Below are 15,010 nucleotides of genomic sequence, written 5' to 3' on the forward strand. Positions count from 1 at the left end.
ATACCTCAACCCACTAGTTCTTACATTTCCTCTGATGATCTCTTTGTTGCTGTATCTCAGCAGTTAGTGTCACTTTGGCTTCACCACTGGTCCTCCCTTCATCGGAACAGGCTCCAGGGAATTAAGCCTCTCCCTTCCGGGTTCGATTCCTGGCCGGGTTGGGGATTTTCTCTGCCAGGGGACTGGGTGTTTGTGATGTCCTCATCATCTCCATCATCATTTGTGACGATGGCTAGATTGTGACTCTGTAAAAAAAATAAAAAAAAAGAAGAAGACTTTGTATGAGCACTGATGACTGTGCAGTTAAGTGCCCCACAAACCAAACATCATCATCAACCCACACTGCTTTGTGCTCATTGTCAACAATATTTGATGGGTCCACCATTTCCTGACAGAATGCCCTTTTTTTAACCACTTGCATTCTTTTTGTTGTTTGTCAACAGAGTGGGCTGTTGACTGCATTTTATTTTTTATCCGCCATAACAGTATGGTGAACGACATTTAATCTTCAGGTCAGGACCTCCATTATCCTATGGCATAATTTATAAACTTTTCTCTGTGTCCCTGTTTTTAGTTGTCTTATCTTCCGCCAATTGGGCTTAACGTTTAGTCATTTTTAATTCATCTCTTTGTCTTCATATTCTGCAGTTCTGACATAGGAGCGCATGACCCTTGTTGTTTTTTCGCTCTAAAACAAAACAAAATGAAACCAAGCAGTGGCAGAAGAAAACAAATATAAAGGGTAAAGAAATGCACAAGCTTTCAGAGCCAGTGGCCCCTTCTGGCAAAAGGGGTAAGTCTTCCCTGACCCAGGCTTCTGGGCGAATTTTCTGAACCCCCTCTATTTCCTAAACCTCACCGGTCCTTTTCCTTCATTTCTCTTCTTCCCCTCCAACCCTTCTGCCAGGAGGAGGAGGAGCCACTGGCTCTGAAAGTTTGTACATTTCTTTAGCCTTTATGTGTGTTATCCCCTGCCACTACTTGGTGAGTAGATTTTTTATCTATCCAATTATATATCTTTTTTTTAATTATTGTTTTTGTTGATTTATCTAGATCACTTGAATTTTTCTTCATGAAACCTGAACATGTATAAATGAACATTTTTTGTGTAGTTGTATTCTTGCCAAATGTCAAATAAAACTGAAGAACATCTAATGCAAAATAAACCAGGAGACGTGGCACAGTGTTTCGCACATCGGATTCACATTCAGGAGGATGACTGTCCAAATTCCTGTCTACTCTCAGATTTAGGTTTTATGTGATTTCCCTAAAGCGCTCCAGGCAAATGCCCGGATGGTCCCTTTGAAAAGGGGGTGGCCAATTTTCTTGTCCCATCCTTTTGTAACCTAAGCTCGTACTCTGTCTCTAATGACCACTTCATCGACAGGGCATTAAACTAATCTACCTTCCTTCTAATGCAGAATAAGTATCTTTACGTATTTGTTTTGTCATGTATGATATTGTGTGGTTTGCAGACCCATTTAAAACTTTTTTCTTGTGTTGTCCTTTTTCTTACAGGTGTTGACAACAAAGTACAATTATGCAGAAAACTTTGCTTTGATGGATGGTCGATTAATAATGTGTGGAATTGCAGTTGGTGTTGCAATGTTCGCATTACTGTGGGATTATATTTACCCATTTCCACAATCAAGGTAAGACAAAAGTGAAACTGTCATCAACCTGAAACTCAGTTCAAACACTGCAGTGCCTTACTAGGCATGGTCGTGTTACTTGCAGTATGCCCTTTGTTTCGTCCAAACAATGATCTGACTTACCCAACCACTTGTTGAGGACCTAACAGTTTAACTTGGGCTCCAAACCATTGTGCAGCTTGATACGTTACACATTAACAAATATTGCCAGGGATGAGATAAGTGATGAATGACAGAACAAATCCAAGATCCACCTGTAGACTGAATTCTTTAGATTTGTAGGCTGAAACTTAGTCATCAAGTCACAGTAATACTTCCTTAGAACTATAGATTGAACATGGAAGTTGCATATGGAACTCTCAAACGGATAAGATGCTAACAAAATGTTTAACAGATTAAAATTTTAATTTTTGACAACAGGTAAGTAATGTAATGTCAGTATATTAGAACAGAGGGTTGAGTATATCCATCATCAACCAGCTCAATTACTTTGTGATGTTGTCAGGGACCGTCTTACAGCATCTCAACTATCGAGAAAGAGTGACATCGGCTTACATGCATTGTGATCTGCACACGTGATATTACATGCAAACAGTGTCAGACAATCACTACAACCACCATACAAAGGCCTATATGAAATAGTCAAAAGAGAAGCACGTACTCTGTGTGTACTGTGAAATGGTAAAGCTGCTATGTCAATCATCAGAACTAAATCTGTATACATATTTTTAAAAGTGCTACCTACACTTGTGTCAAAAGAAATCGGCTCAGCTTCAGCCGGCAGTACAACCATCTGAGGTAGACCCACTGCCCAAAAGAACACCACTCACCGGATGTCGAGCACACTTTCCTGCAATATTTTTGGATGACACACTGCTTCTCTGTGGGGTCTGATGTATCTCTGATTGTCAGCTGTCAAAGAGTTCACACCCAAGCTGCCAGAGGCATTCTTGTGTGACATCAGTGGTTGATTTGATCTCTCTATTTTCTCTCTGTCTTTTTCTCTCTATTTTTTGTGGCTTACCATGAAAGTGACAGTGTGAGAACTTCCTTGTGGATAGAGACAGATCTCAACTAGCACTATCCTAGTGATTACCTAGTCTCAAGTTCTTACAGAATATCATTTTCTGTGTTCTGTATTCATTTACAAATGTTTAATTTTATGGCGGTACGTGAGTGTTCGTATTTTGTTTGCTATTTTAGCTCATTTCCTCAAAGCAACACAGAAACATAATTTGGTCAGTTGGTTTATTGCCTTAGCCATACCAGCAATACAGTACACGTCCTTGCTCCCACTCCATGATACACTCAGTTACTTACAGTTGCAAATATTTATACATCACATAAGTATCACATTTATTGGCTAATTTACTCAAGCAATCAAACGAATGAAATTAACACAGTTGCTAGCTGCTAACATTGTAACTGTTGCACCAAGTTTCACTTCTTTTGATGCATGGCATGTGTCAATTTTAATTTATAGTAAACGTGTGTAATATTTCATTGCCTGTAAAGTGCTGGCAACTCACACTAAAGCTATGAGTCATTGCCTGTATGCAGCTAACTTATGTCTGATTCTGTATGGGTGGTCTATTTGGCTATGCCACAACATGACTGTAGAAGAGTGCAGGTGACTCCTCTTTACAAAAAGGTAAAAGACTGGATGCACACATTTACAGATCTACATCATTGGTGTCCATCTTGAAGGATCCCAGTGCATATTCTAAACTCAAGTGCAACAACATTCCAGAAGGAAAAGAAGATACAGCAAAGAATCTAAATAGATGCAGGAAAAACTGGTCATGTGAAACAGAGCTTTCTTTATTCATACACAACATCTTGCAGTTAAAAGGTGCAGGTGAATAGGCAGGTTTCATCTTTGAAGATTTTTGAAAAGCTTTCAACACTGTTCCCCATCTCGATTACTGAGGTACAATCACTCAAAGTGTCTTACAGATACTAAAATATAACGAGGGTCTCGCTGAGGCCTTCGCAGACTGTAATTACCCTCCAGCCTTGTACAGAAACAGGTCTCCTGTGGCTTATCTCTCCAGTCACCCACCAGTCCCACCATCCGGTCACAGAGGGACCATTCCCCTCATGACCCAGTGCTACTGAGGATTGGAGCAACTGAATCATATTCTTTGCAGGGTTTCGATTATGTCTTGCTGTGCCCTGAAATGAAATATGTCTTAACCACTATCCTCCCCACTCCTCCCACAATGATATTCTGCCAACGACTGAATCCAGACAACATCTTTGTCCGTCTGTACTCAACCCCTGCTCCCAACCCCTTGTCTAATGGCTATATCCCTATAACAGACCTAGATGCAAGCTCTGTCCCATTCATATTCTTAGCGTCACCTACTCCAGTTTGGTCAGAGGCATCACCTATCCCCTCAAAGACAGTGCTACATGGGAAACCAGTCATTTGATCTACAAGCTAAGTTGTAACCACTGTGCTGTGTTCTACGTGAACATGACAACCAACAAGCTGTCTGTCCACACAAATGGCCATTGCCAAACTGTGGCCAAGAAACAGCTGGACCATCCAGTTGCTGAGCATGCTTCCCAACACAATGTTCTTCATTTCAGTGACTGCTTCACAGCCCTGTGCCATCTGGATCCTTCCTACACCACCAGCCTTTCTGAATTGCTCAGGTGAGAACTCTGCCTGCATTATATCCAACATTCCCGTAACTCTCCTGGCCTCAACCTTCGTTAGTTGCTGTCTTTCATTCACCTTTCCCCTTTCTTGTTCCCACCCCTGTGCTACACATCTGTCTATTACCTTGTACACCCACACTCTTTTTACTTCTCTCCTTTTCCACTCCACCCTCTCCTCCCCCCCCCCCTCCCCCTCTTCCTCTTCCCAGTCTGTCCTCCATCTAACCTTCCAACTGCACCTAACTACACTATCCTCTCCCCACCTTGTCTCTGTATGTTTCCACAAGCAGCACTTTACCACCCCCCACACTTACCCTACTATCTCTCCCCCTCACTGCCCCAGCCTCCTCCTTACCCCCACCTCCCAGATCCCTTCTCCCATCATGTCCTGTTGCTTGCAGCCTGACTTTGGCAGCCAGAGACAGTGGTCATGTAAGTGTGAGTTGTGTTTGCATGAATGTGTGTTTGTATGTTATCTCATTCAGAAGAAGGCATTTTGGTTGGAAGCTTACTTTAACAACACACATTTGGTGTGTGTTAGTCTCTGAGCAATGCCGACATAGCTTTGTTCAAATTATCTACAAGAGATTGAAAACTACTGTTATTGTAAGGTAGGAAACAGAATCCTGAATGTGGAAATACACTCACGTACACCACACCTAACGTATATTACAGTATTTATCACTTCCCAAGGCTGTTGTCTGTGTTCTGCCAATACACCTATAGATTTTCCTGCAGCTATACATTGATATTATATTCTATACTGTAACTGACATAAAATCATTTATCACTTGCAGGACTTAGTCAGCCATAATCATCAAATTTGCACATTAACTGGTCTGCTTTTCAATTGAGAAGGTGCAGTTGCCACTGTAGAATACCTATTCGGACAGGGAGAAACATAGCTAATTATTTATCTTTTTTACATTATTCTAAAAATTTTATTGACGATATAGGAATTACAGTATTTTTCCATATGTATGCCCCAGTGTAAAAGCAAATGTTCCAACACCTATCCTAAACAGATTTCAATATTTTAACAGAAGTCAGCTCTGTTTTGTTGCTTATTTTCCTCTGAAAAGTTTGTGGTTTGCTGTTGCCAGGAGTTTGTTTTCATGCACTCAAAAGGCTGAAAATACTCGTATTTCTCTGCCTGTATTTATTTGCAGGCCACCAAATTTATTTTCACCCAGAATTTCATTTTTGTTAATTTTGTTCAAGATTGTTTGTAATATCGCTCATTTCAAATCTGTTGCATGCAATATGTGCTTTCTTTCAGCAAATAAGGTCATTACAAGTGTGTGCTGGACTGAGACTCAAACTCAGGACCTTTGCCTTTCACGGGCTCTGGTAGAGCACTTGCCCGCGAAAGGCAAATGCCCTGAGTTGGAGTCTCGGTCCAGCACACAGGTTTAATCTCCCAGGAAATTTCATATCAGTGCATACTCACACACTGCTGCAGAGTGAAAATTTCATTCTGGAAACATTCCCCAGGGTGTGGTTAAGCCATGTCTCCGCAATATCCATTCTTCCAGGAGTACTAGTTCTGTACAGTATGCAGAAGAGCTTCTGTGAAGTTTGGAAGGTCAGAGACGAGGTACTGGCAGAATTAAAACTGTGAGGATGGGTCGTGAGTCGTGCTTGGGTAGCTCAGATGGTAGAGCACTTGCCCACGAAAGGCAAAGGTCCCAAGTTCGAACCTCGGTCCATCACACTGTTTTAACCTGCCAGAAAGTTTCATATCAGTGCACACTCAGCTGCAGAGTGAAAATTTCATGCTGGCAAGGTCATTACAGTGCATATTTTCTTGGGGAAAATTTGCCCTTCTCCTTACAGCCTCAAAATAATTCAGTCACATATGAGGGTGAGTCAAATGAAAAGCTTAAATTTGTAATAACAAATCGAAATTTCGTGCTGTTATCCTGTAAGTTGGTTAGCGTGCTACAAACAGCGAGCAGAATGACCTGTAGGTGGCAGCATAGTGCAGATGCACACATACCGTCACAGTATCAGTATAAAGATGGCCACCACTCTTGCGACCTTGCGACTTACACCAGGGAAGAACAGTGTTCTGTTATTCGGTTTTTGCATAGTGAAGGTGTGAAACCTATTGAAATTCATCGACAAATGAAGTTTCAGTATGGTGATGCATGTTTGTCACAGCAGCAAGTATACGAATGGAGAAGAAAGTTCGCAATTGGTGTGACTTCAATGGAAGATGCTCCTCATCCAGGTCAGGCACAACGAGTTGTGACTCCACAGAAAATTGCAGCAGTTGAAGCCATAGTGAAAGAAAATCGCCGAGTGACACTGAATGACATTGCAGCATGTTTACAGATTAGTCATGGATCAGCACACCACATTGTGCATGATGTGCTCCAGTTTCACAAAGTGTCTGCAAGATGGGTGCCACAGCAGCTGACTCCTGAAATGAGAGAATGTCTAGTTGATGCTTGTGAAGAACTTCTTCGGCACTTTGAACAAGAAGGTGATGGCTTCCTTGCAAGAATCATTACTGGGGATGAAACCTGGGTTCACTTCCACCAACCGGAAACAAAGAGGATGAGCAAGGAATGGCGCCATTCCTCATCACCAAAACTAACGAAGTTTCTAACAGAACCATCAGCACCGAAGGTTATGCTGACTCTTTTGGGATGAAAAGGCATCATTTTGGAGCATTACATCCCTAGAGGGACCACTGTCACCAGTGCATCATACACAGATCTCCTAAAAAACCATCTGCGACCTGAATCAAATCAAAGTGATGTGGATTGCTGTCAGCAGGTGTCCTTTTGGAACATGACAATGCAAGGCCCCACACTGCCCGTACAACAGATGTAACAATCACAGACCTGCATTTTGAGTGTCTTCCTCATCCACCATACTCACCAGACCTTGCCTGAAGTGATTTCCATAGGTTTGGACCACTCAGAGACGCAATGGGAGGAAAGTAGTTCTGTTCTGATGAAGAGGTACACCACGCGGTGCGTTGAGTGGTTGCGCATACTACCAAAAGAATTTTTTTCTGAAGGAATTTATGCACTTTGTAAGTGCTGGAGGACTTGCATTGAGCATGGGGGAGATTATGTTGAAAAGTGATACAGCTTTGTACCACTTCTGCACAATAAATAATATTTTAAAAAATAAAATATGTAAAATATGGAGTTTCAGTCTTCGATCGCTATTCTTTATTTTCAATTACCGGTTTCGGGCTAGCTGCCCATCTTCAGATCTGTTAGACAATGTTAAAAATGTGATTAATAAGAGAGATACAGTTAGTGAAAAACTATCTTAGTTTACAAAATGAAATTTTGGAACATATAAAATGCCAACATACCATATGTTGTAGTTACAGAGTAACTTGTCCGTACAGAACACACTGTTCACTGTCATAAGTAAAGTAAATTTCAATCTGTTAAAACATTATATCGCAGTATTTAAGAGTAATCTGATTGGTAACAGTAAAAAGTGCCCTCTACCTATAACAATTGTGCATCTGTTATTATTTCGCCGTATATATTATTGGCGAATATTCTTTTTAATAAAACAATTTTTAAGGTAATAACAAATGAATAATCTTTTTGAGTGGACCATGAAACGAAAAATTTTTACATTAATTTAAAATTTCTTTATAAAGAAACATAAAATATAATTAAAATGTAGATATCCTTCTGAAAATGTGCGTTTACTCTTCTTTGTTTTTGATTGGTGGTTGAGTGGATTTCCCTACGCCTGAGCGTATACAACGCCACGCCGAGTTGTCTTGCGCCGCGCCCAATTCACCTCGCCGCCAGTACGCTGAGGGCCGTTCCGCTGTAGCTGTTTCTTACTGGGGCGTGCTGCTGCGTTCAAGAGTAAGCCTAAAACAGGTCTTTAAAAATCTCATAATAATTCCTGTGCATAAAATCACTTTGCTCATTTAATAGGCCTGGGGTTTTTCTTTGATGTGCGTATATTTCAAGCTCTTCTAGCACGTTGAGATAGAGACTTTTTGGAGCTTTATGTAGCACCTCCATTTGTTGATTTATATTACTAACTGGGTATTATTAAGCAAGTAGCAGCAGCTAACGGATACAGGACACAAGATGTTACACGTATGTTTAACAAAATCAAAAACAAATCCGCGGGCATCATTAGCGATTCTAGGAAAATCAAAGTTAAGAAGAAGTTTGTCACCCTGACATACAAAGGGCGTGTGTCGGAAAGAATTGCTAAATGCTTTCCAAAAAACATCGCAGTGGCATTTCAGAACGAAGGGCAAATGGCACATAGATTAAGACATAAACCAGCAACGACGAAACAAATGAAATACAATAATTCCGGAGTATATAAGATTAAATGTGCTGAATGTGACAGTTATTATATAGGACAAACAGGGCGGAACTTTGAAATTCGATACAGGGAACATTGTAGCCATAGCAATCGAACAGCATTTGGAGCACATGTAAAAGAGAGTAGACATGAAGTTAGTAATATAAATCAACAAATGGAGGTGCTACATAAAGCTCCAAAAAGTCTCTATCTCAACGTGCTAGAAGAGCTTGAAATATACGCACATCAAAGAAAAACCCCAGGCCTATTAAATGAGCAAAGTGATTTTATGCACAGGAATTATTATGAGATTTTTAAAGACCTGTTTTAGGCTTACTCCTGAACGCAGCAGCACGCCCCAGTAAGAAACAGCTACAGCGGAACGGCCCTCAGCGTACTGGCGGCGAGGTGAATTGGGCGCGGCGCAAGACAACTCGGCGTGGCGTTGTATACGCTCAGGCGTAGGGAAATCCACTCAACCACCAATCAAAAACAAAGAAGAGTAAATGCACATTTTCAGAAGGATATCTACATTTTAATTATATTTTATGTTTCTTTATAAAGAAATTTTAAATTAATGTAAAAATTTTTCGTTTCATGGTCCACTCAAAAAGATTATTCATTTGTTATTACCTTAAAAATTGTTTTATTAAAAAGAATATTCGCCAATAATATATACGGCGAAATAATAACAGATGCACAATTGTTATAGGTAGAGGGCACTTTTTACTGTTACCAATCAGATTACTCTTAAATACTGCGATATAATGTTTTAACAGATTGAAATTTACTTTACTTATGACAGTGAACAGTGTGTTCTGTACGGACAAGTTACTCTGTAACTACAACATATGGTATGTTGGCATTTTATATGTTCCAAAATTTCATTTTGTAAACTAAGATAGTTTTTCACTAACTGTATCTCTCTTATTAATCACATTTTTAACATTGTCTAACAGATCTGAAGATGGGCAGCTAGCCCGAAACCGGTAATTGAAAATAAAGAATAGCGATCGAAGACTGAAACTCCATATTTTACTTATTGAACGATCGCGGAATTCCCAGTGAGACAACTATGTCTAGTTTTGATTTTAAAAAATGGTTAAGGTTTTCATTTGACTCACCCTCGTAGTAATGAAACACCAATGCCTACCTAAAGAAGATTAGTACTTCAACAACTTAGTACAGCTTTCAACTCAATTAGATAAATGAAGAATTTTGGATATATTGTTGTAGAAAGTCACGTAAAGATACTAACAATGGCCACCCCATAATAGTCACTATTGGGGAGCTTACGTCAGCTTAATAACATTTGTATGCTTTGATTAATTTGTTTTAATCATTGCAAACTATTGCCAAGTAAATGTATCTCATCAGTTCCAAACAACCAAATTACATTGTCCAAATCAAAGTAAGGAAACCACCACACACATGCAAGTGGTGCCAGTATGTACACAACTCAGTTTCATTGTTTCTGTTCTTGAATTTCCATTATCATTAGTAACAACACAATACCTTTTGAAAATTAGTTTCAAAATTTTTTTATAATAACTTGGTCAAAAAAATTTAAAATTGATGATCTAGAAGTTCTTTCACTTACAGCTCAATCATAATTAAAATATTTTCTTGAAGTGTTTTGTTTCTTCTCAGGAAGAACCAAAATTGTTGTTACAACCAGATGCATTATGATTCCAGGCCTGTGCTGATATTCTGCGTGACAACTTACTTTGTTATGATGGGGATTCTTACATTATATACAACATACAAAGAGAAAGGTATCTTTGTAGTTGCCATCCAGAAAACAAATTCTGGGCAAGAAAATGTGTGGGAAGCAAGTTCATACTTGAAGAAGTAAGTATAAAATATCAATTTTTAATGAAATTCCACATCATTCATGTTGAACATATATAGGAAGCTAATTAACACCAAGTATCCTACCTAAATACACTTACATCTTTTACTATATGCCTAGGTGTGTTGGTAATGTAATTATGTTTACTTTGTGCATAAGAAATAACTCTGCGTGTGTACTAGTTGCCTGCTGCGTAGATGATAAACTGTACAGTCTGGGAGACAACAGTGCAGAAGATAGTCAAACTTCTTAAGGCTGGCTTTAAGTTCTACTTGTGGCTAATTTTAATGAAAAGTTGTATATTACTCACTGGAAAATAATTGTTCCCTGGCCCACGGGGTCCACACACAAGTAATTGTTGTTCCTCTTGCTCTATGCTGGAAACTTAGTTTATTGGGGGAGGAGCAGTCAAAGCTCTACAAAGTAGTTTTATCCCAGTATTCAGGAGTCTCTTTTTTTTCCCACTGTAACAGTAGTGGTTTCAGGGATAAACATTCTGTCTGTATGAGATCAAGTAGTTCTTCATGGACCAACAAAATGTTCAGTGTATTAAAATGATTGTGGTTTGTTAGTATTTCGTAGATTGTGTTGTTTCTTCATTCCAGCCACGACGACTTGGTATGTGGGAACTTGCTTGACAGATAAGCTTTGTCTCCTTTCCCTCCATCTCAACAGAAGGGTTGAAAGGGAAGGAAGAGGGATGAAGGAAAGGCACTGTAGAGGTCTAGGAAAAGGGATAGATTTCGGGAAAGTCACCCAGAACTGCAGCTCAGGGCAGACTTGCCAGATGGGATGAGAAGGAAAGACTGATTGTTGGTGACTGAATTGGACAAGATTTGAAAACCTGACAGCTTGAAGGTGGAAGAAAGGGTAATATGCAAGACAGATTACTGCTTAAACATTGTGCAGGAGTTAATAGGAGTGAAAGCTAAGTGCATTGTACGTAACAGTGGTGGGAGGGGGGGGGGGGGGGGGCAGTGAAAAATAGACGGATAAGGCAATGAAAGATGTAAAAAACTAAAGTGGAATGAGAAAAGACTAGTTACTCTGAAAAAACATTGAGACAGAATAAATTAACGCAAATTTAAGGCCAGGTGGGTGGCAAGAACCAAGGACATGTTACAGTGCAAATTCCCATCTGCGAGGTTCTGAGAAACTGGTGTCCAAGGGAAGAATCCATAAGGTGCATGTGGTGGTGAAACAGGCACCGAGGTAATGACTGTCATCTTGTAGAGCATGCTCTACAACATGATATTGCATGTTACTAGTATACACTCTCTGCCTGTGCCCATTTATCCTTATTGATAATTTGGTGGTAGTCATGCTGATGTAAAAGGCTGAGCAGTATTTTCATAACAACTGATATATGACATGTAGTTTCACAGATGGCTCTCCCTCTGATAGTATGGTTGGCCAGTTACAGGGCTGGTGTAGGAGGTGCATAGGGCAAGTCTTGCAGCGGGGTCGGTCACATGGATAGGAACCATAAGGTAGGGAGATGTGTGCAGAGGGAGCATAGGATCTGACAAGAATATTGCGGAGATTGGGAGGGTGGTGAAAAGCTATTTTACACGTGGTGGGCAAAATCTCAGACGGAATGGATCTAATTTCAGGGCATGATTTTAGGATGTCATGGTCATGTCGAAGTAGCTGATTAATACATAGCAGACCAGGATAATACTGAGTGACCAGTTGTGCACTACAAAGTTGTTTTTTTGGAGGGATGAGCAGTATATCAGGATTGGATGTGACAGCCCAGAAAATCTGCTTTTGAACTAGGCTGGTGGGGTAATGATGTCCAGTAAAGGCTGAAGTGAGAATGGCGGTATATTGCTGTAAAGTGCGTGCATTTGAACAAATATGTTTGCCTTAAATGCCAAAGCTGTATGGGAGGGAACATCTGACATGGGAAGGATGGCAACTGTTAAAATGTAAGTACTGTTGTTTTTTGGTAGGTTTAATATCGATGGAAGTGTGTAGGGCCTTTGGTGAGGGTGAAATCAGCATCAAGGACAGTGGCACGGGATTCAAAATAAGACCGTGTGAAATTTAATGGTGAGAAGGTATTCAGAGATTCAAGGAATTTTAACAGATCAGCCTGGTAATCAGTCCATATAGTAAAAATGTCATCAACGTATCTGAACCAAACCAGGGGCTGAAAATTTATGGATCCCAGGAAAGCCCCCTCCAGGCGACCTGTCCCTAGGGACAGGTACAAAGGTGCACGTGTTAACATGTCCAGAGCAGTTAAAGGGTTAAGATGAGTAGGAAGGATGTCATATGTTTGGAATCAGGTGGGCACTGACAGATCGTGTATTTGGGGGATGTTGGTATAGAGGGAGGTGGCATCAATGGTGACAAGCAAGGCATGTTGTGGGAGTGGGACGGGCATGGATTTCAAATGATCTAGGAAATGGTTGGCATCTTTGATACAGGAGGGAAGTCTTTGTACTATGGATGCAGATGCTGATAGTCCATAGTCGCTATTTTAGTTGGAGCTTGTCCCTTAAATCTTCCTGCACAATTTACATTACTTTGTGTAGTCTGCCCATCTTCAACCAGTCTGTCACAGCCCAGTGACAGATTGTTATTGCTGTACACATTGTCTTCAATATAGCCCCACAAAAAGGGGTTGCATGTGTTCAGATCTGGAGAATATGGTGGTCAATTGAGGCCCATACCAGTGGTCTCTGGGTACTCCAGAGCCAGAATGTGGCCCCAAAGTGCTCGTCCAGGACATTAAACACTTTCCTGTTTCGATGGTGTTGAGCTCCGTCTTGCATGAACCATATCTTGTCGAAATCAGGGTCACTTTGGATAATGGGGATGAAATCATCTTCCAAAACTTTCATGTACCATTCAGTAATCACTGTGCCATCAAGGAACATCACACCGATTATTCCATGACTGAACATTTCACACCACACAGTCACTCTTGAGGGTGAAGAGACTTCTGTATCACAAAATGTGGATTGTCAGTTCAACAAATGCATCAATTTCGCTTATTGACAAACTCGTCCAAGTGAAAGTGGGCTCCGTCACTAAACTAAACCATACAGCACATACTAATTTCCACCATGCCCCGTGGCCATCCGTGCAGTTTGAACACCCTAACCCAAACCATTCAGATGTTATGATGATTTTTTTTTTCATATAGTTCAATAATTGTCACCCTGTATGTGTTGGTTAAACAATGAATCATTTGACAAACTGCCTATTGGCTTCTGTCTCGGGTTCTTTGGCCGACGTTCATCTAATGATTTTTCTGACGTTTCGCCAGCACGAGTGGCTGGCATTGTCAAAGCTTCACCCTCCATTGCCGGTGGTGAACTGGAGCCGAGCTCGCGGCCGCAGACTATATGTACCTGGTGCGCCAACATCCGAGGGCTTGTCCGCGGTCATTTCCAGTGCGGTTCTCCTCTTGCTACCTGCGACGGTCGTTCGGTGCAGTACGGGAAGCCAGGATCCGTTTATCTTAAGGCTTTCCTCTTTCTTGTTGAAACTGTTCACGTGTTTTTGTATTTCTACAGCTTCTCTGAACAAGCGCGTGTGATAGTGCTTCTCTACAGCCAGAACTTCCGTGTCGGCGAATTTTATTACGTGGTCGGTCTCATTCAGTGCGTGCTCTGCCACGGCCGATTTCTCCACCTGCCCCAACCTGCAATGTCGTTTATGCTCTTTGATCCTGGTGTTAATTGATCGTCCAGTCATTCCGACATAAACTTTTCCACATGTGCATGGTATACGGTATATTCCCGACATTGCAAGTGGGTCTCTTTTTCTCCTTCGCCGATCTAAGACACTCTTTGATCTTCCTTGTCGGTTTTAAAATCGTCTTTACGCCATGTTTGCGCAATATACGGCCGATTCTGTCCATCACTCTGGGAATGTATGGCAGAAAGGCCGTACCCGACATTTCTTTTTCTGGTTCCTTACTTCGCCGAGTGTTTGGCTCTGTTACACTTCTAATGTAATTTGTGGAGTACCCATTGCTCCTCAGAACAGTTTCCAGGTGTTGCATGTCTCGTTTGAGGTGTTGCGGCTCACATATTCATCCTGCTCTCGTTACGAGCGTACTAATCATGCCTCTTTTCTGGCTCGGGTGGTGGTTTGACAGTTTTTGCAGGTATCGGTCCGTGTGTGTCGGTTTTCGATAGACGCTGTGTCCCAGGTTTTCGCCTTCCCTTGTGATCAGCACATCTAGAAATGGCAGTTTCTTGTCCTTTTCTACTTCCATGGTAAATGTTACGTTGGCATGGAGGCTGTTCAGGTGTCTTAGGAAGTCACCGAGCTGTTTTTTCCCATGGCTCCACGCCACGAAAGTATCATCGACGTACCTGTACCACACCTTAGGTTTGCAAGTTGCCGAGTCCAGTGCCTGTGCTTCGAATTGTTCCATGAAGAAGTTGGCCACCACTGGACTGAGAGGACTACCCATGGCGACGCCTTCCAGCTTGTTCGTAGAAATCGCCATTCCACGTGAAATAGGTTGTGGTGAGACATGCATGGAAGAGCTTTTTGATGTCTT

General features: G+C 41.1%; 1 protein-coding gene across 1 annotated transcript in view; it reads left to right on the top strand.

Moving 5' to 3' along the window:
• Nucleotides 1-15,010, top strand: part of LOC126163060 (signal peptidase complex subunit 2) — a 38,999-nt gene that overhangs the window by 12,120 nt on the left and 11,869 nt on the right. Inside the window, exons 3-4 of the mRNA XM_049919960.1 lie at nt 1,519-1,652; nt 10,326-10,481. Of these exons, the coding sequence (XP_049775917.1) occupies nt 1,519-1,652; nt 10,326-10,481 (290 nt within the window). The remainder of the gene's footprint in view (nt 1-1,518; nt 1,653-10,325; nt 10,482-15,010) is intronic.

Source organism: Schistocerca cancellata, chromosome 2, assembly GCF_023864275.1.
Source record: "Schistocerca cancellata isolate TAMUIC-IGC-003103 chromosome 2, iqSchCanc2.1, whole genome shotgun sequence".
NCBI lineage: Eukaryota > Metazoa > Arthropoda > Insecta > Orthoptera > Acrididae > Schistocerca > Schistocerca cancellata.